The 24,870-nt window shown below is 46.6% G+C and overlaps 2 protein-coding genes across 3 annotated transcripts in view; one reads left to right on the top strand and one right to left on the bottom strand.

Moving 5' to 3' along the window:
• INSYN2A (inhibitory synaptic factor 2A) overlaps positions 1–24,168 on the bottom strand; it is a 61,250-nt gene extending 37,082 nt beyond the window's left edge. The window contains exons 1-4 of the mRNA XM_032175230.1: positions 23,574–24,168; positions 20,194–20,319; positions 4,600–4,862; positions 2,934–4,122 (exon numbers count right to left, since the gene is read on the bottom strand). Coding sequence (XP_032031121.1) covers positions 2,934–4,117 — 1,184 coding nt within the window. The 5' untranslated portion in view covers positions 4,118–4,122; positions 4,600–4,862; positions 20,194–20,319; positions 23,574–24,168. The remainder of the gene's footprint in view (positions 1–2,933; positions 4,123–4,599; positions 4,863–20,193; positions 20,320–23,573) is intronic.
• DOCK1 (dedicator of cytokinesis 1) overlaps positions 1–24,870 on the top strand; it is a 546,602-nt gene that overhangs the window by 265,700 nt on the left and 256,032 nt on the right. The gene's annotated exons all lie outside the window — the stretch shown is intronic.

Here is a 24,870-nt window from a genome sequence, read left to right as displayed (position 1 = left end):
GAATTTTGGAACCACTTGATTCTTTGTTATCTGAGTCCAGAGGGCTCTGAGAGAGAGGAGGAAGTGAATGTTCCCAGGAACACAACAGAGACCTGCCTTTCTACCTTCCACCGTGAGCTTGTGCTGGCAGCAACTGAACTAGGATTGATTTTAAAGTAAAACCATCCTTTGTCTTGATTTAAGGTGCCCAAGTCCTGAGATGCTTAAGAACCAGGCACTGTGCCATGTTCTGGGATACTGGAGTGAAGGACATTTCGTGATGATGGAAATGTTCTGTACCTGCACTGTCTTATGTATGTGGCTGTTGAGCATTTGAAGTGTGACTGCTGTGACTGTGAATTTTCAATTGTCATTGAGTTTGAATTTCAATAGCCACGTGCAGCTAGTGGTCACTGTATTGGACAGAGCAGCTCCAGAGTTTCCGGAACAGTCTTGTGTGGCAGCCTGTGTGCCGGGCATGTAGGGGATGCATTCATCACATTGGACGCCCACAAGACCACTAAGTCCTCCCCAGACCCCTGCTCCGGCATTGCTGGCCAGCAAGATCAACACTCATGCCACTAGCGGACATCTACCCATTCAGACACACCTGCCACTAGGCTGAACACACTGGAAGGTCACCGCATGTCATTCCATCCCCTGTCTGCAGGACAGACAGTGATCTCAACTTACAGGTGAAGAAAGAAGGCACAGAGACATACAGCCCTTGCCCAAGCCCTCAGTGCCAGATTCCTACCCAGACATGTCTTAGTAAATTGAGAACCACACTGCTAGATGGATGGCATCTCAGAGAACCCCGAGGATCTTATTTAAAGCAATCTTCCATACTTGTTCTAAGAGGAGTGTAAGAAGGGGCCGCCATATATCGTACGGTTTTCCTTTCTTGTGTTCGTGGGTGTTCAGCCCTCTCAGGTTCTTCTTTGGGCACACACCCCTGTGAGTATGCACATTAGTGTACATATTTCATTTTACACCATTAGGTGAACTTTATTTCCCAACTGGTGATGTTGGCATCTTTCTCTTTTGCTGTCTGGTTTAATTCACTACCAACTATACCGTCAGTGACTGGGTTACTATTTGACCTTTTTTTTTTTTTAAGACAGATTCTCACTCTGTTGCCCAGGGTGGAGTGCAGTGGTGCCATCTCGGCTCACTGCAAGCTCCGCCTCCCGGGTTCCTGCCATTCTCCTGCCTCAGCCTCCCAAGTAGCTGGGACTACAGGCACCCGCCACCACACCTGGCTAATTTCTTTTTTTTTTTTTTTTTGGTATTTTTTAGTAGAGACGGGGTTTCATCGTGTTAGCCAGGATGGTCTCGATCTCCTGACCTCGTGATCCACCCGCCTCAGCCTCCCAAAGTGCAGGGATCACAGGCGTGAGCCACCATGCCAGGCCTGTTTGACCTTTTAATTTTTTTGCAGGAATGTGGACTACCGATCAGTAAATCACTGATCTCCCCCACCCCATCCCCGACGAGTGTTGCTTTTGGATCTGTACTGATGGAAATGGGATGAAAATGGAGATGTAAACCCAAGATTGAACAAGGCTTTTTGGAAATATTATATGGTGGTAGATTACTTATGAATCTACTGTTAAGATTTTTGTACATTTGGCTGGCAATTCTTTTTGCTTAAGAGCATCAAGTTGTAGACAGGCCTCCTGCACCAAGCTGGAGCAGCCAGAGCCAAGGGCAGGACCTGCCCCAGCCTCTCCGCTGCTGGAGCTGGGCCTTTCTCCTCAGCCTCCACCTTAAGGCAGGAGGTGTTTCCTCCCCATTCTTTGCAGTCAGCAAACTGTCTAACTCAGCCACAGCAATCCTCTTAAGGAAACTTTATGCCCAGGTGGTTTTCTGTCCTGAAAATACATTACTTGGCTTGTTTCAGGCTGGCTTCTCGCTTACTAAACCCAGGGCTCAGGGCTCACAGAGTGAAGGGTGCACATCACATGAGGCAACAGGGCGCTGCCTCCGATGTCACCTCCAGTACACAGGCTGGCAGGAACACAGACACTTTCAAGGGGCAATGGGCAAGAGAGGTCTTGGCAATCCAGGCGAAGTCCGATAACCCCCGGACCCAGAGTAGAACAGGCTGCTTTGTATCAGCTGAGCACATGCCGGCCTGTAGGAGGCTTCTGCACTGGGGAGCTCAAGAACTAAAGCCCCACCTTTAGGTCATTTGTTTTTAAAGATGCTGCTGCACAGTTTAAACTTCGAAAGATGAAGTGCAACATGGTCTTATCAATGCAATAAAGTATTGGCCGTGAAGTTAGTATCATTCTTTCTGCAGCCCCACTGGACACATAGGGCAGCCCGTGGGGAAGGGCATCTGTCTCCTAATCATATACAGTCAGGACTGGTCTCACGATGCCCACTGCTTCTTGGAGTTCCAGGTGCAGAATGGAAAACACACTGTCTGTGATGTAAAGCCTTGTACAGTCCTGAATACCAATATTATTTCAATTATTTATTATAAGCAAGTCAGCATTTACTTTTCCAAATGTCACATGAAATTTCCTTTCTCTTCCTAATATGATTCCTAAGAGGCCTATGGCCTCTTCTCTTCCTAATACGATTCTATTCTTATTTAGAATAGATATTTTGGACTGGCATATGTTATTATACATTATCAATGTCATAAACCTTTAGCCCTAGCAGAATAAAAGGAAAGGTCTATCAATTCATTCTAAGCATAGGTACGGTTTGAATTCAAGGCCAGAAAGATGAACATTAACCAGAAAGTATATCGTGCAGGATGCAGTGAAGTCTAGTATCATAAAATAATCTGTGACCCCTTGGAGCTCGCCACGCCCTTAGACTATGACCTGTTTACAGAAATGCTGGCTTTAGTCTCATTACAGACTTGGGTTTGGGGCTACAGATGTACCCTGCGGTGATGAGCCTGCATAGCTTCCTAAGACATGGGTGAACATACATACCCTTCCCGATGGGCCTCTCCTTTTTCCAACTCCTGAATGACCCCCAAGAGCACTTTGATGGTTTCTTGGCTTGAACTGATCAAGTTCTCCATCATCTGAAGTTGTGCTTTGAGGTCGACCACTTCCGTATGAGGCACGATTTGTTGGCATTCTTCACCTGCAGCAACCGCTGTGGGACTAGGCTGGTTCCCCAGCCCCGGCGGGGTGTGAGTCTGCGAGGGCTGCTCACTACATTCGGGGGACAGGCACTGCATCGGGGGTGAGCAGGCCAGGGCAGTTTCCGAGGGCGCCTGGAGCCCGTTGAGATGTGTGGCTCTCCTCCGCTCCTCATCTGCCGGGCAGAGTGACCACTGGCTGGCGGCCGCAGAGTTTGACAAACCAGGCTCGGGGGCCCTGGCACTGAGGGCAGGTGCGTAAACGGTGGCAACCTCCGTTTTAAACACCCTCCTGAGGGCAGGTGGAGCGGGCTCCTCGGAGTTTGGCCTCCCCCGGTCCTGCTTGGCCCTCCCGAACAGCTGGTAATCAGGCTCTTCGGATGGGGGCCGAGTGGAGTTTTGGAGCGCAGCTTCTCCATAGCTGAGCGGCTCCGGGCTTTTACAGGGTTCTGTGCAGTTGACCCCCAAAGGCTGGTCCCCTGTGTTCATGTGTTCATTAGAATGGAAAACCAAGGCTGTGGTCTTGTGCACCCGCCCTGCGCCACACGACCGGGCCTCCTCCATGGGTCCAGCCTCGTTCTTCTCTTTAGCATCTGTTAGAAACCCATTGTTTTGGCTTTTAAAGGGATCTGCAACTGGGAGGCTTTTGAGGTTCCCCTTTTTGCGTTCCAGAGGGAACGTCTGGTAACACTTCTTAAGGTCGGGCGAGGTCTGCACGCCTGTGCTCCTGGTGACGTTGGGGATGGACCTACGTGCGGGCACTGTCATGTATTTGCGGTAGGCTGCTCTGCAGGACACGGGCTTGGCCTCCCGCTTCTCCCCCAACTGGCCCGAGGACAGCTGTGTGTCCCTCTGCTCATTCTGTGCCTCGCAGATATCCTTAAACCGCACCTGCAGGGCTTTGTTCCGTTTTTTAATCTGCCGGTTGGGGTCCAGGGCGTATTTCATCTCCAGGGCCAGGCAGGCGGCGGGTTCCACTTCACTCTCCGACGTTGTGAGTATGCATTTGCCGGTGTCCTTACTGACCATGGTTCCTGCATTCAGAAACAGCAACAGAGGTGTCAATGGGACAGAAATACACACGCAAGCACCGGCCGCACAAACTTATAGCCACCATGACGCCTGCCTGTTTCCTAATTATATTTAAGCAGGTGAGGTCGGCCTTTATGTTAAGGAAACTCACACGGGCTGAGAGTCGCTGGCAGCACAGCTTGAAATGCTTCTCAGATATTAAAGCCTGCTTGCTTTTCCAGGTGGGATACACTCGCCTTTTCTTTTGATAGTAATGCATGTTTCCCCATTAGACAAACCTGTTTTACTACATTCATCAAGAAACCCTATGATGCTGCCTCTTCTGCTTTGCAAATTATCTTTTCACACGCGTGACTCCCCTTCTTAGGCAGATGGTTTACCAAGTGCTACTTATTTGGTTTGCATTTTGACTATTTTTTGAGGATGACGCCATTAATCTATTGCTGGAATCTGGGAGAGCTGCTGTTTTAAAGACTTACTGGAGCTGCTACGTCTTGAGCAGATAAATGTGGAGAGCCCTCCGAGGAGGAATGGAAAGAAATCTATTTGCGTGAGCCGTTATGGATTCCGTGGGAGAGTTGGCCATGCTCCTGGGTGGGAACCATAAAGGAGAAGTCGTCGAGGGGTGGTCGCTTCTCCTGGGTTAACATCAGCCCTAAAAGGAACGTGGGTTTCCCTGCATCTACAAAGGCCATGTTTCCAACTCTGTTTATTCCATGGAGAGTGGTACTGGAAAATAATTCTTAAAAAAAAAAAGAAAAGAAATTATTCATTCTAGAATCAAGTTTTGTGTTGTGATCACAACCTCCGAAAATGAAAACAATGGTGGTGGTTTCAGTACTTAAATTCTGAAAGCAAATAAAACTACGAGACTTTATGTTAATCATGCAAATTCATCCTGGGCTGAATTATTAAATGCAGCTAAAAAGATGCAGGTGGCCAATGACTCCTCTCGGGGAATACCAGTGGGGTAAAATGCCTTCACTTTATTAGGCAGATTCACAGCTGTTTATTGCACATGGAAGAACTTATTTGATGGTTGCACTTAAAGCAAGAAAATAGAGTTAAGTATGTTGTTTGTGAGTGAGGCTTCGCCTCTTTCCCCCCTTGTGTTTGAGAAGAAAACAGTCAAATGGAAGGCACCGAGGGTGGACGGGGCCCGAGTGGCTGGAGCCGAGTGCCCAGAGAAGCAAGGTCATGGACATGGGCCCGTGAGAGCTGCACAAAAACAGGCTTCGTCCACATTGCCCCCAGCCCGGCTGCTGACAGACCTTGTGCCCTGTCCTGGGGGAGTCTGAAAAACCAGCCCGGAGACCTGTGGCAGCACTCATTGGAAAATGCCACAAGAACTGTGACATGTGCGCCATGGCCACTGCTTCTGCAGTGAGGTGGTTCGAGTGCCAGTTGCTCTGCTCGTCCACGTACAGAATGCCTTGCTTACAAATGTTCCTGAAGGTCAAGGCTACACTTCCCATTTCAAGGAGGATACCAGGGTTCAGAGATGTTGCGTCACTTTTCAGTGTCACACAGGAAATAAGCAGCGCAGGCAGGAGCAGGACCCTACTTTAGTGGACCTCTGAATCCATGCTGTTCCTCATAGACCCAGCTGTCCAACAGACAGAGGCATGACCCCTCCCCACATCCTTAGCCCTTACTGAGTTAGCATGACAGGCCGAGGTGCATGGTGGTTCTGTAAAGGGGAAGAAGAGACAACTTCGCAGCCCCCATCTAAAAGTAAGTGACATGACTGGCCCTCTGTTAAAGTGACCTCTATGTCTCAGGCCAGCCTGGTCCTGTCACCTTGCTGGCCTCCACTGCTCTTCACTGAATGAGAGAGTGAAGGAATCAAATTCTTCATACATTCTGCTATGAACAACTAACAGGTAATCATGTGTAAGAACAATAAAAAAAAATCTCTGCAGCATTTGATTTAGATGGGACCAGAGTTTCTAAGTCCTGCCACTACTGGTATTTCAGGACGGATCATTTGCTGTTGGAGGGGCTGTGCTGTGCAGTGCAGGGTGGTCAGCGGTCCCTGGCTTCTCCCCACTGAAGAAGTGGCACCGCTCCCTCCCAGTGTGACAACTAGAAATGTCTCCAGCCATTACCAGATGAGCTTGGGAGCAGAGTCTTGCCTGGCAGAGAACCACAGAGAACCACTGCATTAGCCCTGCACCTCAAGCTCTTGTTCGATTATCCTATAGTGTGGCCTGAAAGGCGAGGCTTGCATAGACAGCAGAGGAAGTCCTTGGTGCTTTACTAGGTGCTGGGGATATTTGGAGATTGCTGCAATTTGAAACTTGAAAACTGGGCAGTTTTAGAGAGGAGAGAAAAGGCAAGAAACAGACTGGAGATGCACCAATATCTTGGCTCTGTTTGGGATGGCTAGATGATCGGTGGAAGGAGGGACAGGGCGTGCCTGCTCAGGAGAAAGCATCGATGGCTTTTAGAGATTCTTATCCCAACAGGTTAAACAGATGCTCACAAGACAGCTTGGTGTGGGGGACAGTATGGGTGGCAGTGGGGTGGAATAAGAAAATTAAATCTTAACCTTCACTTTGATCTCCTATTCATTCTTTAACTGCCTTTGTTGTCCAGGTATGTCAGAATGTATTGTGCAATCATTCTGCAGAAGACCTTCATACTAGGGAAAATTTGAAAGAGAGAGCATTTTTACCAAAAGCAATTTACTAGTAATTTTTCAGCCTTTTCCCTGCTACTTCTGAAAAATGTGTGTCTGAATAAGTTTGTCCTGCCATGCTATTCATCATCACCATTTGCTAGGGACTGCACTGAAATAATTTTCTTACATCAGTTGGCTGGGGTAAGAAATATTCTAGGTCTTGGACCCAACCATCAAACTAATACAACAAATCAGAAGAATTAATTGCCAGTGGCCAAATAATAATAAAAAATTCTAAGCTCTTCTCTGTTTTATAGAGTTGCAAGTACATAAAAATCATTTTATTGTTAGTAAAAAAATGATGGCAATACTTAGGATTTTTAATCACTTTAGTTTGTTATTGCTGACTTAAAAAAAACAGTAATAGTAATTGAGTTGTTCTTATTCTCTGATAGGGAAAACACCAAGGAATTTTTGTGGCTGGTTTATTTTGGCTTCAAATGAGGTTATGAGTTCTTTCAGATGGCTGGATGACATTTTCTAAAGCTTTAAAATTGAATTTCTGGATGTTAAGAATTACTAAGGTGGACACATCTTTTCCGGGTGTTCATTTGCTCTTTATTGGGGGTGGAGGGTAAGGCTCACGGTGATTACCATTAAGAAAATGATTTTGTTATGAAAGGAAATGGGGCATTCTACAGAGGACTGTCCCTAAGACAAGTGGAACCTTCTCCCACACTACTTCATTCATCATTCCTTCATGCATTTATTCAGCAAGTGAATGTGCATACGTTACAGTGTAGCGTTAACATTCAGTAAGCATGCAGTTCAGTGCTCCTATGTGCTAATCAAATGTCAGCATTCCCCTCTGCATAGCAGTTGTGTTTTCTAGATTTGATCCTCATCATATCCTTACAAGGCAGCCACTGTTGATATCCTCGTACTGCAGATTGAGAAACCGAGGCACATGATTTTGGGATTTTTTTTGCAACTTGCACAGTCACAAGGCTAGTGGGCCACACCCATTGAAACAGCTGAATCCGTTTGAATCACATGCCCTAACCCACTACCCCTGCTCAAGGAACTCTATAACTTGAAGTGATCCATGATAAACTTGAAAACATCAAACAACTGAAACTCATCTGAGCAATGTCCTTGTCTTGTTCCCACAGTGTATCTGGGTGCCAGTTAGGCAAGGACATCCAGGTAGTTCCAGTAACACAGTGGGTGTTGGAGCACTGAGTGAATGTTGCCCTGAATTCTGGACTGAGCATGAAGCCGCAGTAGGATTCTTCATGATGGCTTGCCTTGGCTGGGTCACCCTAGAGAACCACGGACTCTGGTTCGGGGAGCTAATCTCTTGGCTCTAAAGCAGCAGGAGTTCATAAAGTTTATTTTTCGTAAGAAAATTGTGTTTTAGAATTCATTGGACTGTGCTGTCTTGAGGTGAAAATGGCTAGTCATGGTTGTGCCTGTTTGGCTCAAGAGAGCTAGATGTCGAGGAGCTGTTTGGAATATAAATGTCTTAATTACCCTCAAATTAAATGTCATAATCAAATGTGAGTTGTAAATACATAAACCCTGCATTTTTAGATTAGTGACGGAGAACCATCTCTGCATGCTGCTTTAAATTAATGGCTGATATGAAAATGTGCATTCCAACTTAAATAAGTGAAAAATGGAAGCAACTAAATGGCTAACAATAGGTAAACAGTTAAGTAAATTATGGTTTACATTCACTCTGGGCGGCCATTAAAAGGATAATTATAGAGATTATTTAGTATCTTAGAAAAACACTTACGAAATAATGTTAAGTGAAACAAAGCAGTCTACAAATTATACTGGAAAAAAATTGAACAAAAACAGTCATCGTTGTGGTATTAAGATAGCACATTCAGAGAGATGTATTTTTCCTTCTGTTTTCCAATTTGGGGAGAATGGAGGGAGGTACAGGGTCGTTCTGGTTTTGCCAATGAAAATAACACAAGGCAAAATCCAATCCACACCAGAAGCAGGCCTCTGGAAGGCATAACCACTAGTATCAGAATAAGAAAAACCCAGAAATGATGAGATGGGGGTATAAGTAGTTTGTCAAAGGCCATCTTTTATTGTTTTGAGGGAGCCCTGATAAAGAATGAAAATGAATTTCAAGTGTGTGTATGTATGTATATATGCATAGGTATATACGTGCCTGCGTATGTATTTAGCTATGTATAGTTAAGTGTTTAGCAGAAGATATGTCAATATTTGAGCAAACGTACTGTAAGGAAGGAAGTTAGCATCTGTTTTAATTAGAAATAAAACAGATTCAATAGTCTGAAGGCAATTTTGTGGGATTCCATCAGCTGACAAGAGAAACTCTCCATTGGACTCTGTCCATTCTTGAAATGTCCGTGCTGATTTGCAGGTTTGCGGTTTGACCCTGCGATGGGATTTGTGGGGGAAGATGCAGGCAGCTGCCAGTCTGACCGAGACACCTCCCAGGGCCCAGCAGTCCGCACATATAGTAAGATAGCTAGGCAAGCAGTCTGATGAGTGCCACAAGGGATTGTATGAAATTATGGGTTTTCCTAGTGGCTTTCTCACTGTTCAGACACCTTGGAGTCAAAGATGCTGGCTGGGATTCAAGATGAACTGGGTCAGCATTTTCTTCCACATGCCAAGGGGGTGCCTGAACATGAGGCTACTCAGAACGGGAGAATGGTGAAAATGAGCATCCTGTTCTTCACCACCGGCTTCCACCGGAAGGGGAGGTAAAATAGAACCTCACTCACTAAATGAAGTCACTCGCGTTGTGAAATAGTTAACTTAGAGACCTGTTTCATAGGTGCCAATTGAGTCTTTAGAACTGGAAGTCCTCCTTTCCTTGGGGCAAAGCCAGCTGCCATAGATGGTGGACTGTGTCTTAGATTCATTATCCGGTTTAATTTTCTTTATACAGTAAAATGTTGTTTTTTCCCTGTATTTGTTGTTTTCTTCAGAGGTCACTGATGAGGACCAAGAAGGGGGTGACTAGATGAATTCAGACACCCTTGTGTGACTGAGCAATGCGTGAGGAACTGTTTTCTTGCAGAACTATGGCTCCTTGGAGGAAACACGGAAATGGCACGCCCCGTTCCCTCGATGTGTAGAATATTGCAGTGAAAACCTCTGTCATTAAGAACTGATGACCACCCAGTCCAAAGCAGGGAAAAGGGGCACTCACAGAGGTTAAATGTAGGCATCGAGTCAGAAGAAAACCTATCTTAGGTGCAGCCCCCACTCATGCATATCTGTGATTTTAGAAAACACTCTTAACGAACAAAAAACCTGTGGTCAGTTGCTTTAGCCACATAATGTAAACCACACAGGCTCACACTGGCCTACTTCGAGGAGTGAGAACAAAGGAGGGGAAGCATGCATGCTTGGGGTTTGGTGCTCATGTTTTAAAAGAACACGGGAATGGCCCTCTTAAATGGTCCAGACTTTTAATTTATATTTCACTACCCAGGTCTTTGATTTTCAGCTTATGTTGATGTTAACCTTTGCTCATCCTGTCTAAATGGAATCTACATTTGTAGAAATGAATTACCAAAATTTTGTGATGTTGGTGAAAATCAACTGGAAAATATGCCTCCTTGAAATGAGACATAAGGTCAAGGTAAACAAAAAATTTATTTGCAGCAGTTAGCTATGCCAGCTAATAATGGCCAAAAGGAGTTCAGTACAGTTGGTTCCAACAACTCACCAAAATCACCTGTGAGATTGGTAAAAGGAACTAATTTCCCTGCGTCCCCCTTTCCCATCATCATGACAGTGACAGAGTGTGAGACAGGAGGCTGTGCTTTGAACACAGCTCATGAGTGCCTTTAGTTAGGATAGCAAGTGTCCCACTGACCCTGGAGGCTTCCTGGTGATGAAGCAACAATCAGCTGGTAGTTTGGGGCCCATCAGAGGTGGGAGTTAGCAGGACACAGAAGAGGTGGTCTCCCTTTTTAGACTTAATGGGAATCTCACTCGCATGAAAACACAAAGATACTAGAATGTACTTGGGGAGTGCTTTGCCTTCCTGATTATGGTGAATCTTTTTTTTTTTTTTTAACTTAACAGCATGTTTTGACTCATGATTTATCTGAAACTAAAACTAGGACATTGATTTTTTCCCCCCCTAAAAATGACTTAAATCAAAGGAGTCTGTTTTCCCTGCCACTTCCCAGTCTTATTTGAGGATACCCTATTGGAACACTCAGGGCAGGATATCTGCTTGGAGGTAACGGTCGCTACAACGGAAGTCATTTAGAGTTGAAGATGCAGTCTGTCTTTCTGGCAAGGCCATGGGAATGCCTGTCAACTCAACCGTCAGAATGGATCCCTTTTGTATTTTCATCATAGTGTGAAAATACCACGATGTTTCCTTGGTTTGGCCAAATCCTAAACTTTGCATGGTCTTCGGTTCACTGCAGAGGTAGCTGTGCCAGGAAGAAAAGGAGACTTGAGCATTTCTTGTAATGAGCTTCTATTCCTAAGCTGAGAGCCAAGTGTAGAGAAAATAACCTGCCCTTGGGGTCCGTGTACACAATCCTAACCGAAGTCTGCAGAAAGAGTTAGTGCTTGTAATCTTCTTGGCCCTCGTACAGTTTGCAGTCCATGGCCTAGTCTGAAAAGACTGTCTTGGTTTGGGTAAGCTATTCATTGCAAGTGTGCACAGAGTGAAGTTTTAGCATTCGTAACACAAAATGTCATTTTTGTTGGGGTGGTGAAGAGAAAATAAACAAAAGGTCTATATATTGTATACTTTAAACTGTATATTTTATTCCTTAAAAATAAAATCTACCTCTTATCAATCCTGGTGTTACTCTGCCAGGTTAGTTGGTTGTTTAATTTTTTCCTTGACCAGCAGCTGTTGTGAACCTCTGTCTTCTCTGTGCATGATAATAAGTAGCTACTTTTTAAAAACATGAAGCCATATCCTTCCCTCACAAAGTTTCATCTAACGTCGTCAAAGGTTTATCTCTTTGTGCATGAAAAACTTGGCAGTGTCTCCGGTAGTCTGGAGGAGGAGGACTCAGTGGTCTTTCTTGGGAAGCAGTCTGACAGGATGTAATGCCTGAGACCCAAGGGTGGCCTGGACTCAACCCAGCAACACAGCTACTGTGCTTACCCCAGCTGAGCTTGGAGCAAAAGACACCCCATGTTAAAGGCAGGACTGGACTTGGTTTGCATTGGGGTCACAAGACCCATCTCCAACTTAGTAGATTCTTTCAGTATTTTTATGCTGAAGGCTTCCAACAAGTGCTGCCAACGGCTTGCTTAATTCATTCCCCAATCTAATCCCCAAATCAGTCGTCACCATGCCCTATTCATTTTTGTTTTTCCTTCCTGTTGCTTCTCCTACTGATTTCTTCCCTTTAGTTCAATACTGTTCCCACCCTGATCTTGGCCTTCTTCACTCTCCTGCCCTCAGCTCTCCATCCCCCATGCCTCACCCCCATCCCCCATCCTGCAGGTCCTGCTAGTCTTGGCTTCAAGTGCACATGTCGCTTCTCTCTGCGTATACCTGGATACATCCCACTTGGTAGCACTTCCAAAGAGGCTTTTATTATAAGATCATCTATACTTTTTCCTACCTGCTCATCTTTCCAGATTTCTCCTGGCTACTCAAAAATGCTCCATCTGCTGACTTCCATTAAGCCATTTCCTGCACTGTCTCCTGAACACACCATGGTCAGTCTCTACTTTGTGTCTTCACTTCCACTGGTTCATTTTCCAGGACCGTGCCCTGGTCCTCCTTCCTCGTGGATAGTCTGTGTTTGGTGGTCTAGATCTAGTCTTATCTTCTGTGCCTTCTCCAGTCCTTATCTGTCACCTTCATTTACTCCCTGAACAGTGTCTGCAGGCCTAGGGTGACCTAGGCACCATACTGGATGCTGGGCACACAGGAAAAAACAAGGCATACTCTTTGGCAGTGTCTAGTCCAGCAGGGGAGAGACACATTGATGGCTGACACCAGTCCACTGTGCACAGGACCACGTAGGAGGAGGGAAGTACTAAGAGTGCTCCCTGGGGAGTCAGGTAGGCTCCACCTGGGAGATGTGCAAGAGCAGGCCTGAAGGATGCTCACTTTGCTTTGCTATGTGTCAGTTTTCTCTCCTTAACACAAATATAAGTGTTCTGTGGAGTAGGTCCCTCTAAGCACCATCTTTCTCCTATGCTCAGTCATCCTTCTTTACTTACTGGTTTAAGAATCTTAACACTGGCCAGGCGGGGTGGCTCATGCCTGTAATCCTAGCACTTTGGGAGGCTGAGGTGGGTGGATCACAAGGTCAGGAGATCGAGACCATCCTGGCCAACATGGTGAATCCCATCTCTACTAAAAATACAAAAATTAGCTGGGCATGGTGGTGCGTGCCTGTAATCCCAGCTATTTGGGAGGCTGAGGCCGGAGAATCGCCTGAACCAGGGAGTGGGAGGTTGCAGTGAGCCGAGATCACACCACGACACTCCAGCAAGAGAATCTTAACACTATACATCACAGTATCCTTAGAGCTGGGGCCTTAGCTGAGATATGGCAAGAAGACTTAGGATGAGTGTACAATATTAGTGGCTTCCAAGGAGTCTTTCTACATTATCTGGATCCTCAGACTAGGTAGAACCTGGCTGCATAATGAAACATGAGTAGGAATTAGAGAAGTGGAAAGGAGAAGGGATAGAGTTTTATTTGTTGAGGTAAAACCATATCCAGAGATTTTTATCTTCTGAACTTTGGCATAACTACCTTGAGTGGTTGTTGTACAAATGTTTCCAGTGCTGATGGGAGAGAAGGAGATGGCACACACACTCACAAAAATAAGTAGATGGCACAGAAATGGTACAGGTTCTATATTTAATCATGCAGTATATTGGGGCCCCATACTGTTGCAGAAAATGTGACTTGCTAGGAATTATCAGAAGGTTTGTTCTTATACTACTCAACTTTCTTCTTGGGTACTCTCAAGATATGGTAGTGGCAAAATAAATTGAGTTTAATTAAAAAATCTCAATAGCTTGGAATAACAACGTTTTAGAGCATGGCACCTTTCCTAAACTCAGTTGTCTAATCTGCTCTAGAGGATGAATCACTGGCTTTCAGAGGGAAAAAATCAATAGAGGGTCTGGGGCATACCCATGGGTCTAGTCACTTCCAAGGGTGTATTAGTCCGTTCTCACACTGCTATGAAGAAATGCCGGAGCCTGGGTTATTTATAAAGGACAGGTGTTTAACGGACTCTCCGTTCTGCATTGCTGGGGAGGCCTCAAAAAACTTAAAATCATGGTAGAAGGCGAAGGAGAAGCAGGCACCTTCTTCACAAGGCTGCAGGACTGAATGAGTGCAAGCAGGGGAAATGCCAGACACTAGACAACCATCAGATCTCCTGAGATTTCACTCACAATCAGGATAACAGCATGGAAGAAACCACCCCCCGATCCAGTTACCTCCACCCAGTTCCTCCCTTGACACATGGGGATTATGGAGATTACAATTCGAGGTGAGATTTGGGTGGGGACAGAGAGCCAGACCTTATCAGAGGGGCATAAACATATGAATGAAATAGCTTTCATTTTCCTGTTCTTTGGATTGAGAACAATGAATATAAAATTATACTAAATAAGGAAGAGCAGTACTTAGGAATCTCATGCCACACTGCTGTTGTCCATTGAGATGAACATGGAGAGGAAGAAGAAGGGCAGTGGGGATGTATAAAGAGAGAGAGGTTGTTAGGGGAATGGTGAGTCGAGAGAAATGCACAGACAAACAGACACATGCACACACAGACACAGGAGGGGAAGGGGAAGTGTGCTGGAACATAAGTCCAGGTCAGCTGTGGGACATCTGTGGGCTGTTCCCTTGAATCAGGCACATAGAGTTTTGATGGCCTTCAGCCACAACTCCCAGCATTTTGGCTACTCTTAAAGGGGCAGTTGCAGCAACCCCATCCCCTGTCCAGAAGGGAACGTGACAATTCACCCTGGGGCAAAACATGAGCCCAGGCTGGGGCAGGCACCCGAAGCAGGACATCATACAGTTTCCTGTTCTATGAAGCACCCAACACGTAACACATTAAGTGTTAAACTCAATGAAGAGTCCCATTTTCAGTGAATATTCCTGCGTTTGCCTCTATCTTTTTATCTCTCCAGCACCTCCTTGGAACAGATGCCCTGCTACTTTACAAGGCTTGTGGAAAAGAGAAAGAGAACAGTAGCAAAAGCCTGTGTAGTTCATGAATAGAACTTAGCATCGTAGTGAGTAAGCAGTACTGATGATCTGTGAAATGATTCTCTGTGGACTTGAGCATGCTAAAAAGATCTTGAAAAAGGAAAACATAAATCTTTCCAAAACCTCACATGACCCCTGTATGCTTTGGCCTTATTGAAGCTTTGGAGGAGAGCATAGGTGTGGATGAAATGGAATCTTTTAAAAGTATTTTGGTTTTTGTTTTTGTGTGTGGGTTTTTAAAGACAGCATATCCTGCCACGTAGAAGAAAATCCAGGGGGTGGCTGTCCTCCCACAGGAAGGAGGTAAACAAGCATTTTTCCTTAAGTGCTCTATTCCCTCAGCCTCGCTCCCTCGAAGGCCACACTTGGAGGCCGGGAAGTTAATCCATTAAAAAACAAGGAGAAGAAAGAAAGAAAGAAAAAGCATATTGGTCTCTACCCCAGTCCAGGTAAATCAGAACTTCTGGAGGATGGAGACTGGGTACCACTTTTTGTTTTAAATACCTAATATAATTTTAATAATGCACATACGATAAAGAACCACTGGCCTTCTTCCTTTATCTTTTTCACCCCTTGTTGTCTTCTATTTCCTGCTGTATCCCCAAAGCTTAGAGAAGTTTGTGGCATATAAAAAGTACCCAGAAATATTGACTGAACGAAGGGCTTAATGAATGAGTGAATGTCACAAGGGTGCAGGGAGGTTGGGCCCCTTCCATTTTTTTCTAGAATGAACCTAGACATCAGCCAGGTGTTGGGATGATCCAGCAGATCCCACACAGGCCCACAGAGTGTCTGTGCCCTGGCCTGGCTGGGCTGTGCTGTGCACCAACAGATGGGGTGGATTCATGTTCCACAGAGGAGACAGCTAGTGGCCAGTTATTGTCATGGATGAAAATCCAGGTCTTCCACAACATCCATTAATTATGGGATGGCAAATTCCAAGTAAATTGTCACTGAGCAGACCCATAGTAGGAATAGGGCATATTCACAATTTTTTAATATGTATATATATTTGTGGTTGGAGATGCAAAACATTTAGAATTCTGTTCCCTTCTAGAAATTCCATGGCTTGGGGCAGCTCTTTTCAACCATGGATCTGGGGTTTGAGACCAGTCATTCGTACATTGACAGTCTTTGCACAGTGAATAACTTTGGATTTTATACATTAGAGAGGGGGTGCTCAAGGTCTTCCCATGCTATCACGGTTTGCTAACATGGTTAATTTCTGGCCGTAGTCCTTAAGAACTGGGGCTTTGAGATGACCTGCTTGGTTTTGAGTTCTGGCCCTTCCCCTCCACTTAATAGCCCAGAACTCTGGGCAAGTGATCTAACCTGGGAGAGCAAAGATAAGAAAAGGTAACACTTGTGTATAACACTCACCACAAGCTAGGTACCATTCTGTGCTTTGTGTATGTCTGAACCTTTCATTCTCCAAACACCCTCTGAAGGAGAAATTACTATTTTTAATAAAGATGGGGAAACAGAGGCACAGGTAGTGGAGTCGCATGCCAAAGGTCACACAGATAGTTACTGGCAGAGCTAGGAGGGCAAAGGAGGACAGCCCGGCCTGGAGCCTGTTATCTCAGCACCACACCACACTCCACTGTGAGCTGGGTCAGGGCTCAGGTGGTCGGCTCCTAGGAAGCACTCACTACACAGCCCTGGTGATGAAGTGGATGTACACAAAGACAGCACACCTCAGGATGTGTTGTGCATGTGGATGACACTGGATGCAGGACCTAAGGGACACAAGCTTGAGAATCACCGCCAGAAGGTTCCAACCTTGAGTGGCTGATTAAAAACTGTACGGTTGTCTTAGACTTATACTTTAAAGCTGCATTTGCCAGTGGTCACTCTCACTGACTCTTCAGATACAGTTAGAACTGATGCTTCCATGTGGAATTATTTTAAATAATTACTAGGAGTGAGTTGGGGTCCAGTCTCTGGCACTCACTCAGTAGTTGACCTACCCAGTGCAGTGTGGGGCCAACCCTGCCAATGAGCCTGGGCGCTCTGTCTGAGGCTCCAGTGTCCAGCCACCTGCTAACTTATGTCATTCAGCCTCACCCTGGGTGTTTTTGCCACATGGACAAATCTGATAGATACAATAAATAAAGTAGATACATATTCAGAATAAATATTATATAGCAAGACTAAAATATAAATAGCAAGTGCAAAACAAATTAAATGAGGATGTGAATGACTTCAGTGAAGCCACTGAGCTAACAACTACCTTTAAAACAAAAACAGTAAGTAATTGAGAAATGCAGTTATCATTGGGCAAGAAGTCAAATGAAAAATACGGTTTGAAAGTGAACAACATATTTTCAGCATTCCTTTAATTTCACACACTACGTTTGCACATGGCACATTAAGCTATGGGAGTCTCAAGCGCACGGTTAAGTGGACACTGTGCAATGTGATTTACGCAAGGAAAAAAGACAAAAATAATCTTTATGCAGTACTCTCATTGATTTTTAAAATGATAAATTGGTGGGTCTGGCACAGAGATCAATGGAGTTGAAGTCACGACGTCAAACTGAGATGTGAGGTTAAGGCTGAGAGACAGACATCTCGTTCTCTCATGCTGGCCCAATGAACTCTCCAGTTTTTTTGGTGAGCTCTGGTGAAAACTCTTTTTAACCCAAAATGTCAGCATTTGGGTTATAAGAACATTAATGTATCTGACTGCAGTGAGATACATTTGCTCAATTCTCGTTATTTGCTTCTTTTACCCTAATACTAGGTCACCAAATTCAAAGACATTCTCTCTCTAAAAACTCAACTTCTACCCAACTGAATTTTCACCAAAGGAATTGCTGAGGTTGAGTTTGGTGGTAAAGAACCCAGCCCTTTGGTGCTTTTTTTCTTTTCTAAAACACTGCCTGGCCAGACGTCAGTACTGTTCAGCCCTGGAAGCCGTCTTCCTCTTTACTGCCTTCTCACGGTGTTTCCTTTAATTCCTGCTACACAAAAAGTTACAAGTGGAAATGGAAGAAAACAATTCAATTCTTTCCCAATCTGGAATCCCTGAGTTGGTAGCAAAATCACTGGCTAGGTTTGTGTTAGTAGCCTCATTAAATATTTATTAAGCACCTGTTATAGATAGTACTATGCTTAGTCATTTAAGGATTTGCGTTGTGAATCGCTTCATCCAATTTCCTCCTATTTCAAAGTGTTTCTTGTGGACATTCTAGGAGGTAAGAGATAATGAAAAACTTATTTTTTAAATAATATTTCCAGTTGAAAATTCACACTCAAATATTTAATAGAAATCCTATCTTTTCCCCCGTTCCCGCTGGCTCCCAGACTTCTGTTTCCATTAAAATCCCCCACCGCCTTGCTGGCTTTGGGTAGCATCTTTAATCCCTTCTTTCTATCTTGCCACATTACAAAGACTTGTCTGCCAGAAGGTTTTTCTCATAGCTGCCCCCTAACTTACTTCCCAGTGCTACTGAGACTGGCACATTGTCACCTGTGACACCTTCTCAACTGGTCTCCAACTCCTCTCCTCTGGTTTGCCTCTAGTTATACTGCCTTAATCTTCTGAGAATATATGTTCTTGTTTCAAACATCAAGAGAGGACCCTCTTGCCCTGCTGGTTCCTCCTCAAACTGACTCCAAACTGTGCCTCCACTCTCTGATTCCAGCACCTCAGCCTTTGCTAAATGTTACTTCTCACTCTTCCCATACAAGTCTGTAGCCCTGAGCACCCTACCACTTGGCTTAAGCTCCAGGACTAATGTCTGCTGGGCTCAGGAGTGCAATCTCAAGCATCACCCACGAAGTCAGCCAGGGCATCCCTCTCTGCCTGTAATCTCCTATCCTGATTCTACCTGGGAGTCTTTAGGCTCCTGCCACTTCCTTGCCACTTCCTCCCCTCCTCCTGGACTTGAGCTTCTTGGAGTCCTCTCACTTCGTCTTGTAACACCTTACACATTGCCTTGGCCACTGCTGCAACAGCTCAGTACATATCCACAAATCAGAAGTCCTCTCTGAACAAAGCCATCTGCATATCCATCTACCTTCCCTATGCTTGCCCCATTTAAAAATCCCAGGTTTTATATCTTTGCAACATTTTTAAGGATGCTAAAATCACTGACTACAAAAATAAGCAGATTTCACTGTACAAAATGCAGGTACTAAGAGGTATCTAAAATGTAACCACTAAGTACACATAGAAAAGACTTTTAAAAACATGAAGAAGGACAATTGACAAATACAACATCCTTCCTAGAGCAGAACAAGGGTGGGGGATCTCACATCACCAGTGGAATGGCCTAGAAACACAGAGACTGCTCAGTTTCATTAAGGTTGTATGATATAGCCCCATGCTGCCTCCTCAGCTGAACAGCTGTAAAAAGGCCCTCATGCCATCAGCCTGTGCTTTTTCCTCTTTCTCTCTGGGTTGTGCCTGTCCATGGAACCCCTGCTTTGGGATATAGCTGTGATCATGTCTACTGAGATGGAGTGAGAGCAACTTTTATTTGCAAGTCTGCCTGTAGTATTTTCAGCATTCCGTAGCCTCCTTCCCATGTCTCTCATATGTTGTAGTTTACTGCATTTCATTTCATGGCCAAAGCTAGATTATTAAGGACTGAACTGGAATTTTCCATATTAAGTAGAATATAAACTTCAACAAGCATTTTGATATGCTGGGTTTTTTGTTTTTTTTTGTTTGTTTGTTTCTTTACCATTCTATTGGATAGAATAGTATAATTCATATGAATGTATGCTGTAGAGAGATGTAAGAATCTCGTCTTTTCGTTTTTTGCTCAAACTTCCTAACAGCAGGATAGTGTGGGAAAGAGAACACGTCTGTGGATGTGCAATACTTTGAATAAACAGTTCAGTGCTCTATAAAATAAATACTCAAAAATAATGACTTTGGGGAGAGTTATTTCCAAATCCCTTTGAAATATGTTGTTAGCCAAAAGGTTTATAGAGTAATTTAGAATCATAATTCCTGCTTGTCCCTAATATCTGCTGTTCTACATTCAAGTTAATTTTCTCTCAGTCCCAATTAGAGTTGGGAATATATACTCAGCAGAAAGAGACACAGTTGTCAGGTTAGAATGTTTTGTTTTTATTCAGATAGTGATTTGTCATCTGATAACATCTTGGTATACCTCAAAGTCCCTCAACCCATTCATTATGGTTTGAATAATGTCTTAAGCACATATGACTCAAATGCACACTGAATATCCTGTGACTTACAGTAGAGGGGTCTCTGAAAGGACTTGAATTTGGAGCCAGGAAATGTCTCTGAAGTTATAGTTTTTCTCAGTGTGAGAGGTAAGATCCTTGGTTGCCTGGAGATACGTTAGTTAGTGCCTTCAGGATCTGAAACAGACACATTATCACACATGGTCCAAAGGTTCAAACCTATACTTTCATGGCTTAGTGCTTAACACAAGACATTGTCCAAACAACTTGTTTACAGCAATCCTGTCAGGGTCCCTGTAGTTTGGTTCCTGCAAGTCTGTATTCTGTCCTTAATGTATAAGAACAATGTACATTTTAAATAAACTGATTAAAATTCATGAAGTTTCACTACATACGTATCATAGGTTAGCTCCAGTATTGGAATAAAGACTTCTCTCAATGTTTGTATGAGAATTTCATGGTAATGAAAGTGTCGTCATGTAGTATCAATCATATTAAATTTTGCATTAAAATATTGAAGTCACCCTATAATGTTATGAAATATTAAAATCAAATATGTGAGGAGACAAAAAAGGATCTGCTTCATAAATCATGCCAGCTAATTTCTGGTTGGGGAACGTAGGTCTCCAACCAGTGGAATTAAGGTGGGGAGGGGATGTGGTGCTTCACATTTATGAAGGACTGTTGAAAATGACGATGACACTGGTTTTAGCTGGGGAGTTTTTATGACCTCACACTCCCAGAATGATGGTGGTTTGCCTCAAGTATGTAGAATTTGCCTGCCTTCCCAACTGAGCTTCTTGGGTGCTGTGGACGGGTTGAACAGCATTCTTCACAAGCATTAAAATCCCTGGTGAACCTGTCACTGCCCTCCTATGTAAATGTCTGACCACAGAGCTGCTGCTTTGGGAGGTAGCTGTGATCGTTTCTGTATCATGAGTCTCTGAGAAGCGTTAAGTCACCTGCTTCTCATATTCCAGAGTTCAGTAGTTGTGTCTCTAAATGAGATAGCCATGGCTGAGTGCAAACAAGAGAATACAAATGTCTGCGTGAACGGGTCTGTCCTGCCGCTCCGCTGCGATCCATTGTTATTTCTGAGAATCATTTTGATTTTGGGACTGCTTAATGTGTAGGAGTCTTCCTTGTAGATGAATGCCTTTCACGTACAGGTCTTTCTCTTATTGATTTATTTTAAAATTTTTCCCTACAGAGGGAGAAACAAAACACAAAAATTCCCTTTCCTGCCACAGGGGAAAACAACTGTGGCAAAACAGAGAAGCCCCCGAAGTAAACAGAGTAATAGAGTACCCAGCCTCCCACAGAGCTTGCAGAAATCTCATTGTGCAGACATGGAGCTTCCCAGCTTTTGCCTTGTTAGCCTATTTCTTAACCAGTAATTCTGTTTCTTAATAGGATAAAGGGCCTGACTTACATGAAAGCTCAAAGTCTTAATAACAATGATAAAATACAAAGTCATGGCAACTGTAATAAGTTTAAAGACATATTTAGCTTTTCAAGGACATCTTGTCTTTAAGAAAAAGTCTTTCATTTAACTAAAGAAATTAAACTGAACTGTTTAGTCTTTTAAACAAAATGATGAGTTTAGTGAAGAAAACAAAACTCTCCATGGCTAACGTAATTTATGCAAAATCATGCAATTAGTGATAGCTGTGCTAGACTTTTTTTTTTCTTAACCAAATGCACCTCTAATAAAACCATCGTGAGGAGCAGTGCCATCTAATGTAAGTAGTAAACATGGATAGTAAATGATTAATATCTGGTGAGGCATGCAGATGGCAGGACTTCCATTTTTTCTTTGAGCTCCTTGTGCATGTTTGCTAATCATTCTTGCAAAAAAATTGCAAAGATAAATATGAACTTTCGAAAGTAACACTCAACAGGATATGAATGTAAGAAATAGCACAGTGTGGGGGAATAGTAAAAACCAGCACTTTCCGCCTCTGCATAGTGAAATGACGGTAACTTGCTGTAGCGTAAGCTTAATCAGGGTTATATCATGTTCATGTATGTACTACTCTGGGAATGGCCCGGGTCTTGTGAGTGGTATTTTTTAATCAAGTACCCAGCCAGCGCAGTCACCCTGACAGTCTCCCCACTGAGATATGGAAAGGTAACCCTCTAGCAAGTCCTAGTTTAGGGGAAAGCGTTCAAGTGCACAGACGTCTACCCTGTGCTATCCTGAGCTGTAGTCTTCTGAAATGATCGCTTGGCTTCCCAGCCAAGGCAGGGCTCCCCCAAAGTTCATTCCCACTCTTGCAGTTTCACCTCGGGATGCTTCCGCAGAATTTCAGTGCCTAAGCAGACAAGGTCAAAGTAAACCGCTTCACCGCTGCTTCTGGCGCAGGGGCCCAGAGCGCGTCCAGCTCCCCGGCACAGACCAACAGCAGGAGAGGGGTCCGGGCGGGAGCCCTGGGCTGTAGATAAGCAAAACGCACCCATTTTCTCTCCTATTTACTCCAGAGGCACCTCTCCTCCCCCACTCCTGGCATCTCTTTATCACTGGCTCCCTCTCCCTGTGGCATATTTTTGGGTAGTAGAATGCTGAGGTCACAGGGAGCGGCTCTTTATCCAAGCAGTGGGGCCATCAGCCTGGAGCCCTGAACCAGCAAGATGCAGGCTCTCGCTCTTGGCTTTGGGCTCCAGGAGCTGCCCCGGCCCCGGGCTGCCCGCGGGCTCCCTCCTCTCTCCTGCCCTCGCCCGCCAGCTCGCCCTCTCTTAGGTCTGCAGCGTTGGTTGGTTTCCCACGCCTGTCCCGGTCTGACTCGGGATGCCAGGCACCTGGAAGCCCCGCGGGCGCCGACCCCAACCCGCAGCCCCGGGAAGGTGCCAACCCCGGCGAGTGGAGGAGACGGGCATTTCTCGTGGGCATCTGCCTTCACTGCTGCTCGCGCCTCTCCTCAACGGCCGGCGTCAGGGCCCCTCTGCTCCAACTCATCCCCCCTCCCCGAAGTTAATCAACCGTACTTGTACTTTCCAGGGCGCTTTAGTTTGGAAAATACTTAAAAGCCTCGAAACCTTCCGGGGAGACGGCCGCCCCCGGATCCCCCAGTTCCGCCTGGCTAGGGCTGTCGGGCGCTCACGAAGCTGTGGCGTCTGTCTGGAACCCACATCGCAGAGGCGCAGCCCCTCTCCTCCCTGACGTCGCCAAAGTTGCCAGACGCCCCTCGGCGACCCGGTCGCGCCAGATGCAGTTGCATAACCTCGCCCCCCACCCGCGCCCGCACCGTGTCCGCTCCCGGCTGCGCCGGGGTGTCCCGGCCCCGGGAGCCGCCGAGTCTCCGGCCAAGCCGGTTTGGGGGCGAGTGCGTGCGCCCCAGTAGGGGTCGGCACCCGTCCGAGCGGTGCTCTGCCCGCGGCCAAGTACGACGGGCGCGGGGGCGCGGGAGGAGGGCACGCGGGGCTCCGCTTACCTTCCGCTGCTTACAGATAAGTCGAGGTCGATGCAGCGCCTGGCTCGGGCATGTCTCGCGGCGGACCCTGGCAAGCCTGGCGCGGCACGGAGCACTCCGGGCAGGGCATCCGCGGCCAGACTCGCCGGGCTTGCGCGGAGGAAGGCTCGGCTCCGGGGACTTGGCCCGCTGCGCGCCTGCTGCCCGCCCCCTCCACCGCCGCCGGCCCGGCCCTGCTGGCCCGGCCGGCCCCCGCGCCGCAGCTCGCGTCGCTCGCGTCCCTCCGGCCCCGCTTAGCGACGCGCGCGGGGAGGCAGCGGCTCGGCCAGCTCCGGGGACGCCCGCGCGCTCGCTTGCTCGCGACGCGGCGGAGCCAGCCACAGCCACCCGGCTTCGCGCTCCTCCGATGTCCTCATTTACTGCAATTGTCTTCGGCGAGATCTCAGAGCCAGGGCCAGGAGGCGGGGGCGGGGCGGGGGAGGGAGCTGGAGGGAAGTCCTTGCCGCTGCTCCAGGTCCCAGCTACTCGGCGGAGCCGGGCGGCCACAGGCGAGGGCGCCCGGAGCCGCGCGCCTGCCGCCTGTGCGCCCGGCTGGCACCGAGGCGGGCGGAGCCCCGGGCCCCGCGGGGCGGAGGTGGGGCGGGGGCGGCGGGGGGCCGGGTCGGGCCGCGTGCGTGGGGTGGGGGATCGGGAGGGAGTGGAGGAGCCCCCTCCTGCCGCCGCCTGAGCCGGAGGAGGAGGAGGAAGAGGAGGAGGAGGTGGAAGGAACTGCCGCCGGCTGCCGCCTGCGCGCGGGGCTCCACCACAGCGCGTCCTCCGGGTTTCTGGGCTGCAGGCGGCGCTGCATGGCCCGGGAACTTGTTGAGTCTGCCCTGGAGCCGCCTCCGGAGCAGCTGGCGGGCGGGGGACTCCGTGTGTTCTCTCAGGGATGGGGGTCGCTGGGGACCCTGCTGCATGACTGGCCCGGCGGGGCTTTGGGAAGCCAGGCGCGAAGGGTGCGGGTCTTGTAGGTGCCTGGCCGCTCACCTGCGGATGCTGCCTTGTAGAAGCAGGAGTTCGGGGATCCTTTCAGTGCCGGCTCCAACCTGGTGTCAGCCCTTCTACATGGGGACAGGAGGTCCTATGAGTGGCCTGAGGACTGAAGTGGGAGGGCCTGCCTGGTAATGTTGCGTGCTGACATTTAGGGACACTCCAGAGCAGGCGCCACTGCCACTCCTAGCCAGGAACCCTACCCCCGTCCAGAGTACACACCACCCACCAGCAGAAGCCACAGGGCAGAGGCTGAGTTCCCTTGTGGCAGAGTAGAATTCTCTTGGGG

The sequence above is a fragment of the Hylobates moloch genome, unplaced genomic scaffold (genome assembly GCF_009828535.3).
Source record: "Hylobates moloch isolate HMO894 unplaced genomic scaffold, HMol_V3 SCAFFOLD_3, whole genome shotgun sequence".
Lineage (NCBI taxonomy): Eukaryota > Metazoa > Chordata > Mammalia > Primates > Hylobatidae > Hylobates > Hylobates moloch.
This window is presented reverse-complemented; position numbering and strand designations above follow the sequence as displayed.